Raw genomic sequence first — 19916 nt, forward strand, 5'->3', positions numbered from 1 at the left:
GTGTACCATGCGCGCATCGAAAACAACGAATGGCGAACATGCAAAACAAAGAGGTAAGATAGCAATGGGTGCGTTCAGCGAACTCAACCGCTACGTAGCCGCTCACTGAGGTCAACGGTGATCGGTCCTGGTTCCGCTGAACGACACTTGGGAGGGTAGCGATATTTGTAGCAACTCAACACGTTCCGTAAAAGTAGCGGAGTTTATCTACGCTCGAAAAAATGGCGACCGCTCACTAAACGTGTTGAGCGATGAGCAACCTAGCGGTAGCGTTCAGCGAAACATCAGTGAGCGGCTACGTAGCGGTTGAGTCCGCTGAATGCACCCAATGCTCAGCACCGATATTTTCGGTGCTGCACACAACGGTGCAGACATCTCTCCGTGAAGTTGTTGCACGCATCAAACGCTAGAAGTTGGAGGATTCTAGGGAATTCTACGAATTAGGTTATGCAGTCTATTCACTCACCGTATGAACTACCAATCACCATTGCCTGCAGTCTATGCATTCCATTGAGCTATAAGAATACCTGGAGAGAGAACAGAGCAATGGCGGCCGGTCCGAGAAGGAGGGAAGTAACGGGTGAACCTATCTCTACCTACTTTGGACACTCATATTATTACATATCAACACAATTTCTTTGAACCATGAGCAGAGCGGGCTGCATTCAACCTTCATCTTTCGAATGAGACCTCGCCCAGCCCAAAATTTGTTCGTATATGGACAAACAACGTCAGCGCGTAAACCCATGTTTCGGGCCAGATTATGTCGGTACACAGAGCGCTGCATTACCCGTGTCTACCCCCTTAAAGATTCTATCAACAAATGCGTTATTTTCGTTAGTTAACTTTATGTTCAGTTACACCGACTTAGCGTCAAAAATCGAAATCAAACGATATTCTTAAATACCGACCGAAACATCGTTACGTAATTATCTTATGTTCAACTATATTTTTATCGTCATAGTTCACACGACTCAGTGTCGTATTATATGTTCCATTTCGACCTAGAGTCAAAACCTATTTATTGTTAAAAGAAGGACTCTCGTTTTGTGAAATTTATTTCTTTATCGCAAGCCACACGAACCAAACCAAAACCCACAATTCCACGGGTAAACCGCTCTATTCGTGGAATCTCTTGTAATTAACGGCAAAGTCTCGTTAGAGAATGTTACACGGTATTTCGTAATTAAGCATACTTCATTTCTCCCTTTTAAAATGCTACTATTTAATATTTATCACAGCAGAAATTACGTGGGTGATATGGTTGAAAATAATGGAGGTGTGATTTCTACCCGCTTATCTCCATTGATTGAATCAATTTAAATTATCATTGAACACCGTATAATTTAATGTTTACATTAAACATGATTTACATGGTAAAAGCTCTCCTTAAAAATGTATTTCGTCACAATACGAGTGAATGTGCATACAATTGTATAATACTGCGCGACGAAAGGTTACCTACGTAATACTAAATAGTTGTGTGAACATAAAAGCAGCACGATATATATGTATATGTATACGTATACGTACAACACTCGTCATTGACAATTGTCGACTAATTTTGGCATATTTTCTCAACTTTACACGTATTCATAATATAGATTATAGAAATACAGATTCTACAAACGGCCATCTTATCAACATCGGACTCGAACGCTGGGAAGGTAAGAGAAAAATATGAATAGTTGCTTTCGACGGTCATTTAGGTATATGTATATAAATACGTTTGGCAAACAATACATCTAAGTAATGAGGTAACATGACACGAGCAAAAGTACTTAACCACCCTAAAAGCGCTAGGATATGACGATTCGTCGGAATAAATTTACATGTACTTGTATCGGCCGTCTTTTGTAATTTAAATCCAATTAAATAAACGACGCTTCAAATGCTCTCTCGTGCGTCGACACGCGTTTCAGTGATCATCATCTCCCAGATCATCACCTAATCCAGACCAGCCCATAGAGAAGGAAAGAGAGACGAATTAGATTCGCGAATTCAACGTAAAATTTCATCCAACATTGTTGACGCTGATAATTTGGCAAAAGTGACACTCGTTTATTAATATTGGTAGAATCTAGCGCAACAAGTATTTACTTGAGAAATGCGGTTTCGTATAATATTTAATAGGATTTAAACAATTTATGATTTTCAGGGGAACGAAACTGATGCTTGAAATAATCGCTGACAGAAGATTAGCATATTTTCATTACTCTAATATAAAGTGTGCACAACACAATCGCGTTCTGGTAACTGACGAACTTTCATGGATCCATCCGCACCGCAAGAAAATAAACGACCCGCAGAATCAACGTGCAACTGGGTCACGCCCTGAAAAATGTTCTTGACATTATTATTCAAAGAAATATGTGTCACCCAAGTTGAGTCGACTTACTTGTCCAATGTTTTTAAAGAAGCTGGATCGTGGATGTTCCCCGGAAAAAGAGTAAAGCAGAGAATGGACGGTTAAACCCCATATCTGAAGAAAACAAAGCATAGGTATTAATTATAGACTACTATTTAATATACACTAATAACACAGCTCGACAGCCACCTGGACCTGTAACATTCACTAGCCGTTTCTCATAGGTTTCCGTGCGCTGAGAAAGGAATCCGCAAACCGTTTGTCGCTATCACCCTCAGTTTTTTAGAAATTTGATTTTGAAAAAACACTGCAAATTTTCAACTTTCAACATCTTTTGTGTCGAAACAATAATAGTAAACAGTTATTCGGCTGCTTGTTCCATGAAATTATTCTATGAGCCCTTCTATTGAATGTTACAAGTCCGGAAAAAAGTCAAATTTTGTCGAATTGTGTAATCAAAGTAAAATCAGATTTTCATGTTACTTTGTTGTTTCAACTTGATATATATATATGTATATGACCTTAATATCACCATCTCCTGCCCCGCTGACGAAAAATTCTTCATGTGGATCTAGCGCTAAACACTTGATGGCCGATTCGTGAGCCTGAAAGCGATGCCGTTGTTGTCGCTGTCGAACATCAAATATGTTTATGTCTCCTTTTTTTCCTCCGCTGATCAATAACTGATGCTGCGGTGCAAGTATTAAGGAGCTGGCTCCTTGCTCGTGACACGTAAAGCCTAGAGGTCGAAAGGATGAGTGTGAGACGAGACGCTAATTCTAAGCTAAAATAAGTACATAAATAAGCAGCTAAACGATAGACACCTTGAATCAGAGATTTATTTTGCGGGAGCAATGTATCCCAAAGCGCAACGTTACGTCCTTCGGAGCCATGACCGGCCGTTGCTATTAAGCTACACGCGCCGAGGAAGACAAAGTCGGCCGTCACCTTGCTATGGCACTGGTAATTCTGTAGAAACAATTGCAACGGGTAGTAAATGGATCTATGTACATAAATTAACTATATAATCCTTATAAAACGAGAGATATCCTTACGAAGAATGGCCGCGAGGTTCCTTCCCTGCAAGCTACTTGAAATAAACTAAGATGCCCATCGGAATCGGCCACGCCAAACTTATTCCCGTGCTGCGAGAAACGTACGCGAGTCACTTTCGCAAATGTTCCTGGTTGTCTAGGAGTCGCTACAGCGGTCTGATGTCCCCATTCCCAAAGCGATACCGAACCATCTTGAGAACCGGTCAGGTCTGTTTTATGAATGACGGATCGCGGTCGTCCAGCATTAATACAAAAATTCATCCGTTTAATATTTCAGTGACAATCATTATCGAGACTAATCGGCCAAAACAAACAGTATGCTTACATAGCGGCAGAAGTGGATGGGACGAGATTCTTCTTATACCGTCAATTTTATGCTTCAGGATCTGTTGGGACAAATATAAGAATTGATATTCAATCGGGTCCTCCTGCACGTTTATAATTACAATAGTAGTCTTATTGTTACGCAAATAGTTGAATCACGTATGAATTCTTTGGTGGGGATCAACGTAACTCGGTAAACGTTAGCGTACGTGTAACAGGGCTAAACGGAAGATAAACAAAAGAGATATAAAGAGATAGGAAAGGAAGATGCACGCTTGACACACCCGCGCGTGCACGCACAGAGCGAATCTTAAACTTGCTTGTTGCTCTCTTTATCGTTGTCTCGAGAAGCCAAAGCCTAAAACTAAACGATCGTTCTATACATAGATATGGTGTAGACGTACATGGATACATGGATGAATCGAAACGCGACGCACGGACATGCAAGTATGTATGTACGAGTGTATGCATATTTTGGTTGTTTCATTCGACTCAATGCTGTACCCCCCATCGTATCACGGAAACATTCGTGTAGTCCGGTCTAACGAGGCGGCAGCTCTCCACAATTCACTCGAGGTCAAGACAAATTTCCGATCTCACCGGCGCACAGTAGCGTGTTTTCTAGGGAATTCAATCTTCCATTTGACAGATAATGAGAATGTAAACACATGAAAATGTTTTTATATATGTCTATAAAAAATGGTCAAAGTTTGTCATTTGTTTAAAAGTATTACCGACTGCTCTACAAATGTCTAAGGTTGAACAAAATTTTCGAGGCAGTTTTCCGGGCGTTCTATTTCTTCTGTGTTTGGCACATAAAAGATTCCAACAGATTTGTGATATAGTCGACATAGTATAGTATATTTCAAGGCGAACAAATCAACGTTTTCCGATCCTTTTAACGCTTTCTGTAACGTTTTTAAATAAGCACATTTTAATTGTGAAAATTTTATGTATATAAAAAATGTGCCACGCTGAATGTTGTTTTATTAAGAAGGCAGAAGTGTATACTATCGAATGGAAAAAAAATCAGCTGCTACTACCTAGGTGCTCCTTTCTGTGTTAAGTGTCGAAAACCATTGTAAAGAAATAGTAGAACTATAGGGCATAATTTTCCGATAAACACGCTACTGTGCGGCGCGGCGTGTGATCGTGATTGATTTTAGAGTTGGTGTTCGCACCGTGTGTGCGAGATCGCACGGATACGTTACATTGACGTTATGTTTACAATGTGGTCCGACGAGAAGCATAGTAGAACTATATGTATAGGTACTACAGACAACATTCAAGACAACGATCAAAAAGGCGTACAATGCTCGATGAATATTTTGTACACGAAGGGAACGGTTAAAGGGTTAAACACAGGCATGCAGCGTTAAGAGAGAAAAGTCGCGGATCCGTCGCGTCGGATCGAGCGGTTCTTCCTATTCGTAATCAACTCGCAACGTCGATCACTTCTATTTATCAAGATTATATTGCGAATCAATTTTAACCTTTGATTTTCTTCAAAAGTAGAAACCGATATAAAAAATGTAGCAAACTTCGCGACACTTTTTCCACGGATATCTTGAAATAAAAGAATAAAATAACAATAATAATGATATATACTAATAGGAACGAAGGCAAGAATTTCACAATCGCTACGTTAAATTAGAAGAGCTGTTTGAGGAGGAGAAGCGTTCGTTCCATTCTGTTACTATTGCTCCTATAACACAGAACGGTCGCCCGTTCGTAACGCTCGTAAGCGAGTATTTAGTAGGACCACGAACTAGCTGCGGGATAAGACGTTAAATTAAATTTACGCTTACGATGTTACGACATGGAGCGAATCGTTAACGTTTCCTACAAAACGAAAATAGAAAAAAAAAAGAGTGAGAAAACGCGAAAGAAAAGAGAACCGAATACGAAACTGCCACTAGGATATAATACTATGAATATTATGCAGGCTAGGGTCTGTTAGAAGTTAATCTCACCGGTTGCAACAAGTGTTTGCTCCTATCTGCAACAAACTGACAGAAACGCAGGTCGTGGGAGCCAGGAAAAGCGGGCATCCCCTTCATCTGAGCGAGCGAACGAGCCAACAGGTGAGTGTGACGTCGGTGAGACGCGAACCAAGTTAGACGTTAGGCAAGCATTGAACAAGGAACATGTGTCTCCGTCACCAATTGTGCTACTTTGACGCGACCCAGTGCGCATGGGCTACTCGATAATCTTGATATCGACACATACCACGGCTATCGAGGCTTTCCTCCCGCGATTTTACCGGTTTACTCAACTTTCCCAGGACAATTAATTCCTAATTCCTTATTTTCAGACAATCGTCCACGCTACCGATCTCTCGCCTAGGAAATAAGCCTCGAAGTAGCCGGTTTCCAGCCGTATGGTGCAAACTTGTTGATACATATCATGCAACGCAACGACCGACCGGTCCCTTGGAATCTCTTCCACAGAATAGGGGAAAAGGAGAGCGCAACCACTTTCGACGCGCCTAATGCCAACTTGAATATTCACGTCTGAGGCATGAATCCTGCTCTTCGGTTCGAATTTGTGGTCGCGTTCATCAATTTATGATGCGCTTTACGCATTATGCGGAGCATAAACATCACCCGACGAATAAACACCACATGGGAGCAGAGTCTCGTCTGCCACTCAAAATAAACAATTGACCGCAAAATTTTCGCAACACGAAATCATTAGAATTCGAAATCTCCGGGTAATGCTCCGCAAAATGTGTGTTGTGCGTTAATCTTGGATCGTGGACCGACGACATCAAATTTTCGATATCGTTTGCTCAAGTGTTGCACATCCGTTATTTAACCCGTCTTTATCCCAACATTACGGGGATTTATACGTGAGAGACTGAGAGAGAGAGAGAGAGAGAGAGAGAGAGAGAGAGAGAGAGAGAGAGAGAGAGAGAGAGAGAGAGAGAGAGAGAGTCACATCTGGGTGAGACCGGTGCAAGGATACGACACGTGAAGGTATAAATTTTCAAGTAGACAAACATACGATTGTACAGTGTCCGCGACTTGTACACTAAATATAATATAATATTACACGCGAATTACGTGCGCTGGGCGATCGCGAGGAAAACTTACCACACTGGCTCCTCTTCCACTTTGGCTCGCGATACCCGACTGAGGTTGAGGGCTGTTTGCCTGTGGGCTCTGAGCAAGCAATGGTCGATCAGCTGCCGTCTAAATGTAAAATAACAACGTCAAGTACAGTTCGATACGATACGTATGAAGTGAAAACGTAATGCACGGTTTAAAAGATTTATTGGGATGCTTGCCTGAATGACTAAGAAACTGGTTGGTTGGATTGCCTCCGGTTCTGGTTGTTTATTTAAATTAATCAGGTCAAATTCGCATTCATCTTCTAACCAAGATGGAAGCTCGAGCAGCAGCGATATATTCATTTCTTGCACTTCGCGAGGAGTGGCTAAAGCCATCAAACCTGGGTTCACCTATAAATTATAGATTGCAGAGGTCGTTGAGCGTGATTAGGTTGAACATTTCGGTGACTGTATCGAAGAAGGAACGAAAGTAATCGGATCAAACCTGATTAAGGCAAAAGGCACTGATACTATCTTGCTCTTTGTGAATGATTCGAACCGGTTCGGGCAGGCTGGTTGTTCCGCTGTCGCTACCTTTGTCTTCTGCCGTTGTTCCGCGATTCAAATTATCAATCGCGGTTTGATTATTTTCTAATATCGACGACAAAGACCTTCGTTTGCCAAATACAGCTCGAATAAAAATATCCTGCACCGATTCTTGTCTGACCAAGTAACACCATATTCGATTAGCCGGTGCCGCCGATGCTAAGCGTGTACTAAACATACAGAGAAAGAGAGAGAGAGAGAGTTTCTCAACATTCTTGCAATTTTGATGGTGATCTTACTTGAACGGCGTGTTGCCTTTTTCCAGCAAAGACCGATATTTGTGTATCGCTGGTTTTCCCGGAGTAGGCGTCGGATCTGGTGCACAGCCAGGAATGTAATTAATCGGCGGTGGCCCTCTACCATCTAATTCCTCGCGTAACGCTTCTTGCCATTGTGCCACCACAGCCAGCGTACCATGAATCAACGGGCTACTTACAGGCAACTCTGAAAATGGAAAGGAAAGTAAAGAAAAAAAGGGATAATTCGAAACGGAAAATCGGGCGTTATACATTGAGAATTATACTACCTTGCATTTCTATGCCGGCGACATTTAAGAAATCTTGCAGCTGGTGTTGCAGTATTCTGATTATGCCTAATCTCATGACGGACCAACTGTACGAGTTTGGGTTCGAATGCTCCGTATTGTCCTTTGGTTTATTCTTTGGTTTCGCGTTGGTGTCAAATACGTCTTCCTCATCCTCGGACGTATCTAAATCTGACACTGCGGAATCGGATGAATCGTAATCGATTTCGTCCGCGTACTCGCGATCTATGTGTGGCTATCTCGGTATAACAGGAAAGATGAGAAAATAAATAAATGAATGAAAAAAATAAAGAAAACTTTATTCAACTTGGATAACCGACCTTCATCAAAAAATACGAGACCATGCTCATTTGAGGGGAGACAAATTGCTCTCTATACGTAGGCTTATCCTCCTTCATATTTGGTTGCTGACCCGTAAACTGTCCCAATAGCTTCATATTCAATTTTACACGCTGTTTAGTCAACGACGTCATAGTGTTCCACACGGCTCCTGCGGTAGTTTGCGCTTCGCTCGAGGTACCATCACCTCTTTCTATCCCTCCTGTTCCACCGGGCTGAACCATCCGAACAAATGGAAAAGTGAAGAATAAAATAAAAAAAAAACCGATACATGGAAGCATCTGTTAATATTTGAAAACAGGTACAACACCTGACTGCTGGTGCTCGCGACGCGCAGTAATTTCTTGACTCCTCCTCCGAAAAGACAAGACCACGTGTTATTGTCAAAGTGTTGGCCTACGAGCCTGTAAAGAATATGACTGTCGCAGCTCCAAAGGGCGTAAACAAACAAGCTCATATAGGTTGCTACGAAAGCTTCGCAGAGAAGAATATTCAGCTTCGGTGTGTCCTCGTCTTTCTCGCGAGCCAGCAGTGCACGCAAGTTGGTCACACCCGGCCACTTGGAAGGCGATGTGGTAATGCATACGCCATCGTCCGTCGAATATCTTCGATGGTGTCGATTCGAGGCTACCAGGTGGCCACCGGAGAACGTCTCTATTTCGGCGACTGCTGGAAAGCTGCGTCAACAATGCGCGAGAATTTTACACAGTTACCGATACATGTACTCTGGACGTATGTACAAGCGAAGCTGCTATTTTACTAGATAAAGCTTCACGGGGTTTACCTGTCCGGCTGTTGATGTTTCATTACAAAAGTGTCAGAATCGCAGAGCGACTGGTAAATGCAAGCGCTCAGAGCTACCGCCAAGTCCCTCATTATAAATACTTCGCAATAATGAGTGTTTCTCGTTGGCATCGGAGGATTCCGCAATTCCACCAATGTTTGCAACATATCGTGTGCCAGGGACTGAAAACGTTTCCAACACATTAATATATTAATAGGGTTTGAGGAATTCGCAGAATTAGCGCACATCTATGAGTTCGAACCTGTAGATGTCGAACCGGATCAGCTACCACGGTTTTGTTGCACGCTACGCTGGCACTCAGAAGAGGAAGTGTGGTTGGGAACGGGAGGGGGCTAAGCAATTGTTGCTGCGTCTTTTCCTGTTGTAATTCTTGCAATAAAAGAACAAGTTCCATTCTAACAGACGCTAAACCCCCGCCCGATGCTCCATGCAGGGAACAATACGACAGCAATGTTCGCAGCAATGTTTCGTTCGCTGGAAACAACGCATCGTTACGTGGAACCAAAGTAAAAAAGTAGTATGTAGTATGTAAACATCGATATCGATATCGACATTCCTTCGGCATACCTTTTAACCATTTTTTCCTACGAACGGCTCGTTGTACTTTAGCTTCGAAATCCAATTTCTCAGCCACTAGTATTTCATGCAACGTTGGCTGTTCACCGGATCTGCACGGTTGAACATCGTCTACCATACCGCCGCCTTCGTCTGTAAATTCAAAATTGTTTTCTCGTCATTTCCGTGAAATCCTTGATTCCGAGTGAACGACTAATCGTAAGATTTTATTAATTACAGTCCGAAACGTTGCTGGCATCTCCATCAGAATTGACGCTGTAATTGCAAAGCTGTCGAAGCGCGTCCACTTCTCGCTCGAGCCAAACGTATAGTTGGTAACGAAGTTGTCCACCGTCCACTTCGAATCCTGTTGCCAGCGTTGATAATTCTTCCATCAAAATTTTTAAACAAGCCACAAACTTCAATTGTTGCGCCATGATGTCCAGCTGACCGGATAATTTCGTGCTCTTTTCTAAGAGTTATTGCGGGAAAAACGGATGCTCGTATAGTCTTCTTTCCGATCAATTTCGTTTCAATGAATTTCACGTCTTACCTTCTTTCTCCGACAATTTAGTATCGTTCCCTTTCGTCTCCTTTTTGTCTAGTTTCATGCTTAACGGAGGGCTGTCGCTATCATCGTCGTCTTCCGCTGCATCGTCATCGTCCCAGTTTAACACCAATTGTTCGTCAGTTGTTGCTATCACAGGTTCGGACCAATCGATGGTGCCTAAGGCGATAAGTGAAGCATTCTTTTTTAACTCGTGTCCTATCCTCTCTATCCGGGCAAAGAAAAAAAGGGCGTAATGACACGAGAGCGTACCTCCTTCGTCCTTGTTGGTTTTCTTTGAATCATCGTCCCAACTGATGATACCTGTATCTATTTGAGAGTTTTGAGTTCTGGACTTGCTCGGGCTATTCAACAGGCCTTTGAACCGCGAAGAAAGAATAAAAACACACAATTACTACATTGAAGAAAGCAGATGACGCGTAGTATGTATGTATGTATGTATAGAAGTACATCGCATATACATACTGGGCGAATCTTCGCAATTAGTGTCCATCACTTTGCTGGGTAGCTTTGACAGAACTTCAAGAGCAAGAGCGGGGCATCCTGCCTTGAAGTGAGCGTGTGCCGTTGTAAAGTACAACTGCCTTTCCAAAGGGGTAATACTGTCTTCCAAAGTCAACTGCTTGTCTGGCTGAGATTTAGTATCCGTGCCGTAACTAAATCCAGATATAACTACCGAATGACCTTTCCTTTTCTCTTGAGCGGTGGATGCGATATATTGTCTGATCAGTAACGGGTGTGTACGGAGATAAACGTAAAAGTTGAACACATTTGGATTCGCTGTGGAGCCTTCAGGTTTATCGGATTCGTCGTTGTACTGCGAATGCAAGGTGCCAACGTTGGTCAAGAGTAAAGTGTTGAGCGAACCTGCGTAATCTTTAAGAATCCACAGGGCCATACTACGCAAAAACGGATCTGGATGAACTTTGTTCATATCTTGAGTTTGCCCGTCCTTGTCGCAGCCTAATATTTCTTCGTAGAGTAGTCTTCTCATATTCGGAGAAGTTGTATCGTCTTCATAGAGTCTAGCGATCACCATTGCCAATTGAATGTCATTCAATTTATTTAAACATACATCGATCGCGTCTTTGAGCGCACCCGCTAATAGGAAGAAAGCCGCGGCATGTTCGAATCTTTGTTTACCGAGCAAGGCGAACGCATTTTTCAACGCTGCCTTCCTCCAACGGTCCTCCGTAAAATTATTGGCAAAGAAACTGGTCATTCGGTCGTCTCTCTTATTTCTAAAAAGCCCCCAAACAAGATTTTTCTTCTTCATAGCGAGGTAATAGAGGGCTGCATCCAGAGGCTCCTGTTTCTCTTGATACGCCGCTTTCGAGATCTTTTCGACGCACCGTTTCAATACAGTGTTGCTTCTGATCCACCAACCGACCCCGAGCTCCTTCAAAACGCTCCACTTGGGTTGACCTTTCGCATAAGAGGGTATCAAACCCAACAGTTCTTCCTCAGATTCGGAATGAAAGGCCCAGACAAGATTGTTCGAAGATACACCTTGCTTCTGGAACTGGGCCCTCTGGGCCAATGGAAGGCACCTAATCAAATAATTGTAATGCTTCATGGCCAGCAAGAACCTGAGTCCGCAATCGTCCAGCGAATCGGTGGAGACGGTCTCTCCGTCGGGGATGCCGGTCAAATTTTCTTTCGCGATCGCATTCTTCGCGGCGTCTATCGCAAACCTTTCGGCGAAGTCTACGTTGCAGGTCGAAACGGTGTCGGCCAGAGCAAGCAAATGCATCTGATCGAGACTCGAGAGGCCAGGCAAATGGGTGTGCGTTAACAACCGCGACAGCATTCTACCTTGCCTCGGCCCGAAATGGGATATCCCTTGCCTTTCCGGCACCGAGGACCGTCTATCCTTTTGTCGCGAGCAATCGTAATCCTCTTCCAGCATGTCATCCAACGACTCACCTTCGTCCAAGTTGTTCTCGAATAGCTCGTTGTAATCCTTCTTCTTGTCCTCGGTGTTGTGCTGGTGAGGCAGATTCGTCTCTTTGTCCGCGATCAACAGCGTCCAAAGGGGTAACGGGGATATCGAGGTTATTTCTGCGTAATCCAACGTAAGTTCTTCCGGTATTTGAGTGGTGGAGCCCCTCGGTTCCAGCGGCGACGTTGTGCCGACGTAACTCACTGACATCGTTCTCGAACGCGACCAGCCGCCGCCGCCTCCGCCGCCGCCACGTTGTTTCACCAAACTCTCGTCGTCCGCCCTCAGCGGGCAAGAAGATTTTATGCATCGAACCAGGTGCGACAGTATAGCCTTGACCCAGCGTATTTTACCGGAATTTAGCAACTCCATCAATTGCTTGGGATGGTACTGGGGCAGCACGGGACAAGCGATCCGCGAAGCCTCGAACAAACCGTAGTCCGGCATGTAGTCGAAACTCAAGTTCTCGTTTTGGATTCCGCGCTTCTTCTTCGCGTCGAGCATCGTTAGATTGATGCTGCTGACGCGAGAAAGATGAGGCATGGACGATACGTTCGCTAGCCGTCTCTGCGACGTTTCGTTTGCCAATGTTCTCAGATCTTCGTCCCGTAAGTTCCGGCTTGCTTGGAACTCGTCCGATTCTTGATGCTGTAAATTCGAGTGAAAACAATCCTTCTTCGGATTCGGTTTCCATTGCGAGTAAACGTGCATCTCGGAATCCATGCCGACCACCAAGATACCGTCTCTAACCCAAGATATTTGCATAGGTAACGGTGGCAGGCCATCCGCCGTGGTCAATTCGATCTTTCGTAGTTTCATCCAACGTATCTCGTCGACAAATTGCGGCTGTGCCAACGACGAAGCCTTCCGTAATATCGGTCGATTGTTACTCTGCGATTCTTTCATCGCCTTCATATTGGCTTGCGCCAGATCCGAGCAGACGGGTGTAAATAGCATTATTTTCGATCCAACGGCCACAGTCAAAATATGCGAACCATCCTCCTTCGACACCCAGTCCAGTTGAACCAAATGTTTCTGCGTAAGTGGGCAAGTGTTGCCGTTCTCTATGATCGACTTCCGCAAAGACTGAAGAGTACTGAACGACGGAACCGCCAGTAAACCTGCATTCGATTTTGTACTTTCTCCGTTCTCTCCGTTCCTCGGTGATCGCACGTCTTCGTGGCTCAGCGTTTGCAACACTTGTGTGAGTCTCTGTTTCTTTTGCAAGAATCTACTATCGTAAAGGTAGCTTAGATCTAAATGCTGATCTACTGGGATCCTCGGCAAGTGTATATTTTTCAGATGTATAGTGTCTTCTAAAATCCATTCGCTTCCACCGGTACTTTCGCATTCGTATATAGCGACACACAGATTTACGTATCGTGAGTCAGGATCGCTTTTTGTTGGTCGCGTGAATGATTTCCCATATTTATATGCACACGCGATACGTCCACTGTACGCGGCGCTTATATTCAATGGTTGTCCTGAAATTACGAGTGAAATTATTATTTATGTATATATGTATGTATGTATGTATGTACATATATATATATATATATATATATATATATATACCTGTAATATCGATCGTTGATTCCTGATCCTTCCGTATCATTTCCCATTCGCACCATTCGTAACAATGGTTGTCATCTAGCCGGCTCTTTGTCACTTTACATTTCCAAAACCGTGTCGTGCTGTCGCTACATGCTGTTACTATAATGTACGGCGCGAAACAAGCAGGGTATATGGAAGAGCTGCTCAAATGTCCAGCAGCTGGTGCCGCGTGTATTACCTACGAGTGTAATCACATGGTACGTCACAATGCCAACTATTCTCTGCCTCTCTCTTTCTCTCTCTCTCCCCTCCCACTCCTTCTCCCTCTCCATCTTTCGTAACTGAAAAATAAATGCGAACCTCGACTCCGTCTGGCAACGGTAATTCCTGAGTACAAACTTTTGTAGTGGTGATCAGAACGTGGCTATTTTGTGGCCGTTTCTGGAAAAACGTATCGAACTCGCCTTGACTTTCTCGTCGCGTCTGACTCGCTCTTTGAGATCTCCTGTCCTCCGAATGATTATATCGACCGGGAGTACCGTCATCCTCCTCGTCTTGAACCAAATGAGAGTCTGGAACGTACATCATCGATCCCGACAAACCTATCAAGTTGAAGAATACGTTGGTGCAACAATAAATTGATTTCATTTTCAGGGTGTCCACCTGACAGATCAACATCGATCCAACAAAATTAAATGGAATAAAAGAAAATGAACGCGATGACCCGAAACTTTTCATTACAGACGTACATACATACCGTTGGTCTCAGGTTGGGAGGCTATAATTAAACGCCACATATGTACCGTTGTGCCCTGTTGCGTTCTCTCTAAAACAACAATGTAAAATGGTTCCTCGAAAATCGTGGATTGCTGTAAATCCACCATAGCATCCAAAGTAGATTCCATCAAGCCTAAATCATTTGCCGCTGTATCTGTTCCAGCCTGCTTCTCGTCGTTTCTGTCTCCGGTAATTAATTGCTCTTGGAACACGTGTAGAAACTGTGTGTTCTGCCAATCCTACATTTAAAATGACCAATTTTATCAGTTGGCAATCGTTTAGCAATCGATAACCGAGGCACTTACATGCGTGGCATCAGCAATAGCATCCAACTGTATGACACAACCTGGTCTTGCCGTTGATTGTTGCGACACTATCTTTATCCTGTCATGAATCGAATGCCTTACACCATCTTCCGACGATATATCTGTCGAGAGGCTCGCCATTGAATCCTATACATGCGATAATAATAAATCACTCGCATCTCTCGCATCTTTGGATTCTGGAGTTTTCTTTTTACTACATCTATAAACCGCTTACCATCATTCTGCTTCGCCTCTCACTGATCGATACTTCTGCCAAAAGTGTTCTAGCATCGATAACAGCCTGGTAAACTCTTAAACACTCACCATCACTGGCGACAAAACACGCACTCGGCGAGTTCGATAAATTACCCAACGTAGTACTCGGTAATAAAGTTGGAATCCACGCTACGTTGCTGAACGCTGAGATCTCAGGTGAATTAATCCGCGCTAATTCCGAAACTCCTCCGCTCTTCGATAACGGTCCGACTGGGTCTACACGCCACAGTATCAATTCACTGCAAAATCCCTGCAATCACCAGTCGATTCGTCTCAAATTAATGTATCCGAATCACGTTCAACATTACATACATACATACAACCGGATATTTCAGCCACTTACAGTCGGAGAGATATCTTTTGCCGCCGCCGCCTTGTTTGCATTCGATTTGCTATTGACGTTCTCATTCGAATCGGCGTTCTGACACTGAGATCCAGAACATTCCGGTATATTGTGATGCGACGTCGTCACCAGCAAAGGTAACACCGGGTGACAAGTGATATCGTTTACCCGAAATCGATGCCCCGAAGCTCTCGACGCGTGTCCAATACTTAATACCTATCGCCGAAGGAATAGCGTGATAAGCTATAGCGTAGAAGATTAAGTTGAAGATGAGCCAAAGATGATGACGCTCAAGGATCCCTTACTTGCGAAAATTTCGTTCTATCGGCAAACGTCAGTTGCCATAAATTCAAGGTCCCGTTCGAATGCTTCGATACCATGGAGACAATCGGACTGGGATGAGTCAATAAATCGTTCACCGTCTCTTGATTCGTTTTGCCTCCTTCCAATTGACCGTTTCTCTCCTTCACCGCAGCACTCTGATTCGGATCGGACGAACTTGAAATATTTTTTAACAGCTCCTGGCCTGTCCTCGACGTTAACGTGGATTGTTCTTCATCTTGTTCGATTAAACTCGGTAACGGCGTAGCTGTTTCGGCAACTGTATCGACACACAAGTTCATCATCTCGTTAGCCTAACCCAGACCAAACTCGGGCGACGACGACGACGTATAAAATGCGTACCGTCATTCGACGATGGTTTTGTCGACGACTTTGCCACTTCACGGATATTTAATAACGGACCGCCCGTATTGTGAGAATACATCGACACACTGTGACTCATCGTTGATGCGTCGCCAAGGGGAAAAGCGTTTGGTATTCGCGTAGAAAATGATATCTGCGCTTGCCGAAACGATCCTGGATGATATTCGTCTAACCATTCGATGTGCCAGATTAAGAAGCTTCCGTCTATCGGATGAATTGAGAAGAGTAGATCCGGGTTGTGATGCCAGTCACGTAATAACGTTTCTATCTTGGTGTCCAAAGAATCCGGAGCATGATTGATCGACGTTGTTACATCCGTTGCAATGGAATTAATAGATGTTGTATTACTGGAACGAGGGAATCCGAAATACATATGTACATATTAAGAACCAAGCTGTTCTACATTGGTAGGTGATGGATATTTTGTGTGACTATCGCGCGACTAATGTACCTGAGACTCTGGTGAGAATGCGCGCTATGCGGTAAACTTTGATGGGACGAAACTGTATGAGGCGTATGATGTTCATCGCTACTGTGATCTTCTTGGCTCATTGATCGGCCTGTGCCCCCCGATTTTTGTACAGCTTGCAATCGCACTCCCTTTTCTGTAATAGCACAGCCATATCAGCATAGATTATGTATTATAGAAATCGTAAGAACCGAGAAACTCACTCGATACGCCGCCTTCGTCTTCGGAATCGTGGTCCCCCCCATGATCCATATCCTGTTGATGCAGTCCTTCTTCCTTCTCCACAACTTTACGCGTAAGCTCTTGTAGGATACTTTCCGCTTGCATGGTGAAGTGCATTTCTTTATTGTTCAGCCAGTGTAGAATAAAATTTGGCTCCCTTTCGGGGTCTCCGGTAATTAAACTTGGTACTAGTGGTATATCTACAACGCGAAATAGAATGTGATTTGTGCTGTGCAGCAACTTGCCCAAATATTATAATACATATACTCGTACCGGTTTCTGCATTGATACTAGCTGCCAAGTGAAAGTGCATCCCTGGATAGTGACCGCCGCCTTGGTAATTATTATGAAAATCGTGCACCGAATACGTCGAAGGTAAGGTCGGCAAAGTCGGAGCTGTGGCGTGTCCCGCCTGATGTTGTTGCTTTGCATGACGACGGATATGAAAGCACGTTCTATAATGTAGCAATGTTATAAATGTTGAGCTCGTTTAATCGAGTTGGATGACAGCGAATCGCGCGACAATAGCTAATACGCACTTCATGTGTTTGAGCCTTTGCATAAAACGGTGTTTGTGCATATTGTGATGTCGATGTTTCCCATGGTGACCATGTCTGTCGGAACCTTCGAACTGACTCATGTTGGCTAAACCTTCGACCTCGGGTGGTATCGTCTCTGCCCAAACTCGACAAATATTGTCTCTACAGGATGTGACCAACATGTTGGAAACGGAGCCCCTAAACAAATGAATGGACAAAGATTAAATAATAGCTTGTGCAGAATTCTTTCCATGTATGTAATTACGTACTTTGGCATGTATTTGCTGGTCTTGCGCCAAGATAAATGTGTTACTGCACGAGGATGAGCGATATAAACGAAACTGTAATTGTCACTGCCCATGGATTGTGTAACATTTCCGTGATCCAGGTTTCTTGTTGAAAACACTGTGAAAAGAATTTATAAGCATAGTTTCGTTGCGATTTTTGTTAAACTAGTTATAAAATTCGACAGATAAGAATCTTACATTGTTTATTCTCGAACCAGATTTTAACTAATCTATCATTGAATCCTGTTGTCGCGAATAATGTACCATCCGGACTGAAACTCATAAGGTGTACCGGTGTGGCTGTGCGACACTTCCAAACACAGTTCCATGCTCCTGGTTCATTTCCAGTAGTTGAATCACCAGGTGCCGGACTCTCTGCTTCTCCACCAATCGAAAAAGTAACTGTACCAGCTGTAGAAATACAGATACTCTTGGTAGTAATTGTTTGGTAAGTACACGTGAACGCGACAAGTCTTTTTCTTTCCATTTCAACTGCTATCGACGATCAACGATCAACGATCACACGTTCCTTCGAATAACCCGGACATTGATTTTGGGAAAGCGGCCATGATTTATGACAAAAGGTCTTTGCAAAATAATACGTAGAAGCGTCAAGCCACGATGCTCGTTATAAATGCTGCGTATAGAAAAAAATCATGAATATGGCTAGCTTGCTTCACTAGCAGAGCAAGCAAGGAATAAACTACATTCCAACTACATATTGGAAAAATTCCTAACATAGTTTGCGGCGCTCGGGTATATTAAAGAGATAATAATAATTTAATAAAAGGACCAAGTTTGTCAGCCAAGTACACACAAGAACAGCGTTTTCTATGTTTTTTATAACGCATTTCCAGAGTAAACTCACAGCTTGGAAGAACAGTCCAAGTATTTTCTTCTCTTCCGGTTACAATGGTTTCTTGCGCTTGTAATACATTCATCTTCGTCACTGTACATAATTTTATTACTTGTCACCACCACCACCAATAATGACACACCATTGCGCGCATCACGGTAGACGAAAAGTAATTATCGGTTAAATAAAACGACAGGATAAGACTTACTGTGTTCTTCTTGAAACGGGGTTATGTTTTGATGCCATAATTGTAAAAGTTCTCCACCAGTTAATAGTCTGGTCCCTTCCAAATTCCACGACAGAGAACTGATATTTGATTCGGTTTGCAGACTTCCAGTCTGGACCCATCGATACTCTAATTGCTATATATATTTTTATATATATATATATATATGTATGTATGTAGATATCGTTTGAAAGAATTATTACGCAAAATGATGAAACATATAAAATACATAAGAAAAACAGAAATACGAACGTGAGAACATGTGCTATGAATCAGTGGTGTAGGCTCAAAAATGCACACTTGATTTTCATAGGCTGCAGCTATTTTTCCAGTATCGGTGCTACAATCCAGGCAGCTAATTCTTATATAGTTATGTACAGCTCCTGGAATTATTTGAACCCGTTCGAAGTTACTGGCAAGAATTACTATGTTGCAGCCTGCCGCGTATGCCTGTATCAAATACATACGTTTCAGGTACACGATACACCATCCAAGAATAACGAAACCATGCGGAGATACACAGTACTTGAGCTTTACTTGTATAAAGGTACACAACAAACCAATCTGCCTAGTGGTTACTATCGTGCAAAAGTGATAAAACCTCGGTAAGTACAGAGGTACCCCGGGTTATTCAATAGAAATTAAAACTGCGCGTCAACAGTTGAAAACAAATATTAGGTAGGAATTCGAATATCGAATATGTATGTAGGTAGTATGTATCATAGATTGGCGTTCACAAAAATTAAACATGTTATTGACATTTCAGAAGAGAACAGAGTCGATACGCAGACAAGAATTCTAAAATGTACATAATTGTGTAGATTTGTAGACCGTGAGTAGTGATACGATGCACTTACAGTAAAAGAAATCCCTTCGACCGAGCCAACGGCGTAGCAACGATCACCCGCATTACAGGCTCCACTTAATATTTGATGACAATTCATTTTTTCTAATGAAAATTAATTCATTCTTTATTAATTTGATTCCTCGATTGGAAATGTTGCTACTTGGTTGCGACAATTTTCCGGGTTACAACATCGAGACGTTGTCCGAAAGTAACATCACACGGCAGCCCTTTGCTCGATCAGCAGCCATCTTTAAATGGATTCTCACGACCTGACACATTGCCACCGTTTTCCTTGGCTGCTCATGTATATGCGTGTATATGAGCAAGAAGTGTGTCGTCGCTAGTGTCATGC

General features: G+C 43.1%; 1 protein-coding gene across 6 annotated transcripts; it reads right to left on the minus strand.

Moving 5' to 3' along the window:
* Nucleotides 1-1324: 1324 nt before the first annotated feature.
* Nucleotides 1325-19806, minus strand: Rbcn-3a (rabconnectin-3 alpha). 6 transcript variants are annotated; one of them, XM_076809014.1, is made up of 39 exons: nt 19575-19806; nt 18970-19167; nt 18700-18853; nt 18504-18584; nt 17834-18046; nt 17618-17753; nt 17349-17546; nt 17083-17264; nt 16791-17009; nt 16570-16723; nt 16098-16465; nt 15719-16014; nt 15414-15629; nt 15030-15320; nt 14795-14941; nt 14470-14728; nt 14073-14314; nt 13734-13950; nt 10682-13642; nt 10469-10573; nt 10202-10375; nt 9887-10120; nt 9661-9801; nt 9335-9567; nt 9073-9254; nt 8599-8965; nt 8270-8503; nt 7932-8184; nt 7645-7849; nt 7305-7575; nt 7037-7210; nt 6843-6941; nt 5721-5807; nt 3749-3809; nt 3424-3632; nt 3193-3337; nt 2890-3107; nt 2399-2482; nt 1325-2334 (listed from the first exon to the last, which is right to left on the minus strand). In XM_076809014.1, exons 1-39 carry the CDS (start codon nt 19659-19661, stop codon nt 2218-2220), a joined length of 10212 nt encoding a protein of 3403 aa, XP_076665129.1. In that variant the 5' UTR covers nt 19662-19806; the 3' UTR covers nt 1325-2217. The 6 variants fall into 6 exon arrangements, with proteins under 6 accessions (XP_076665129.1, XP_076665128.1, XP_076665132.1 ...); XM_076809013.1 differs by having other exon boundaries at nt 1325-2346; XM_076809017.1 differs by lacking the exon at nt 18504-18584.
* Nucleotides 19807-19916: the final 110 nt, after the last annotated feature.

Source organism: Andrena cerasifolii, chromosome 3 (genome assembly GCF_050908995.1).
Source record: "Andrena cerasifolii isolate SP2316 chromosome 3, iyAndCera1_principal, whole genome shotgun sequence".
Lineage (NCBI taxonomy): Eukaryota > Metazoa > Arthropoda > Insecta > Hymenoptera > Andrenidae > Andrena > Andrena cerasifolii.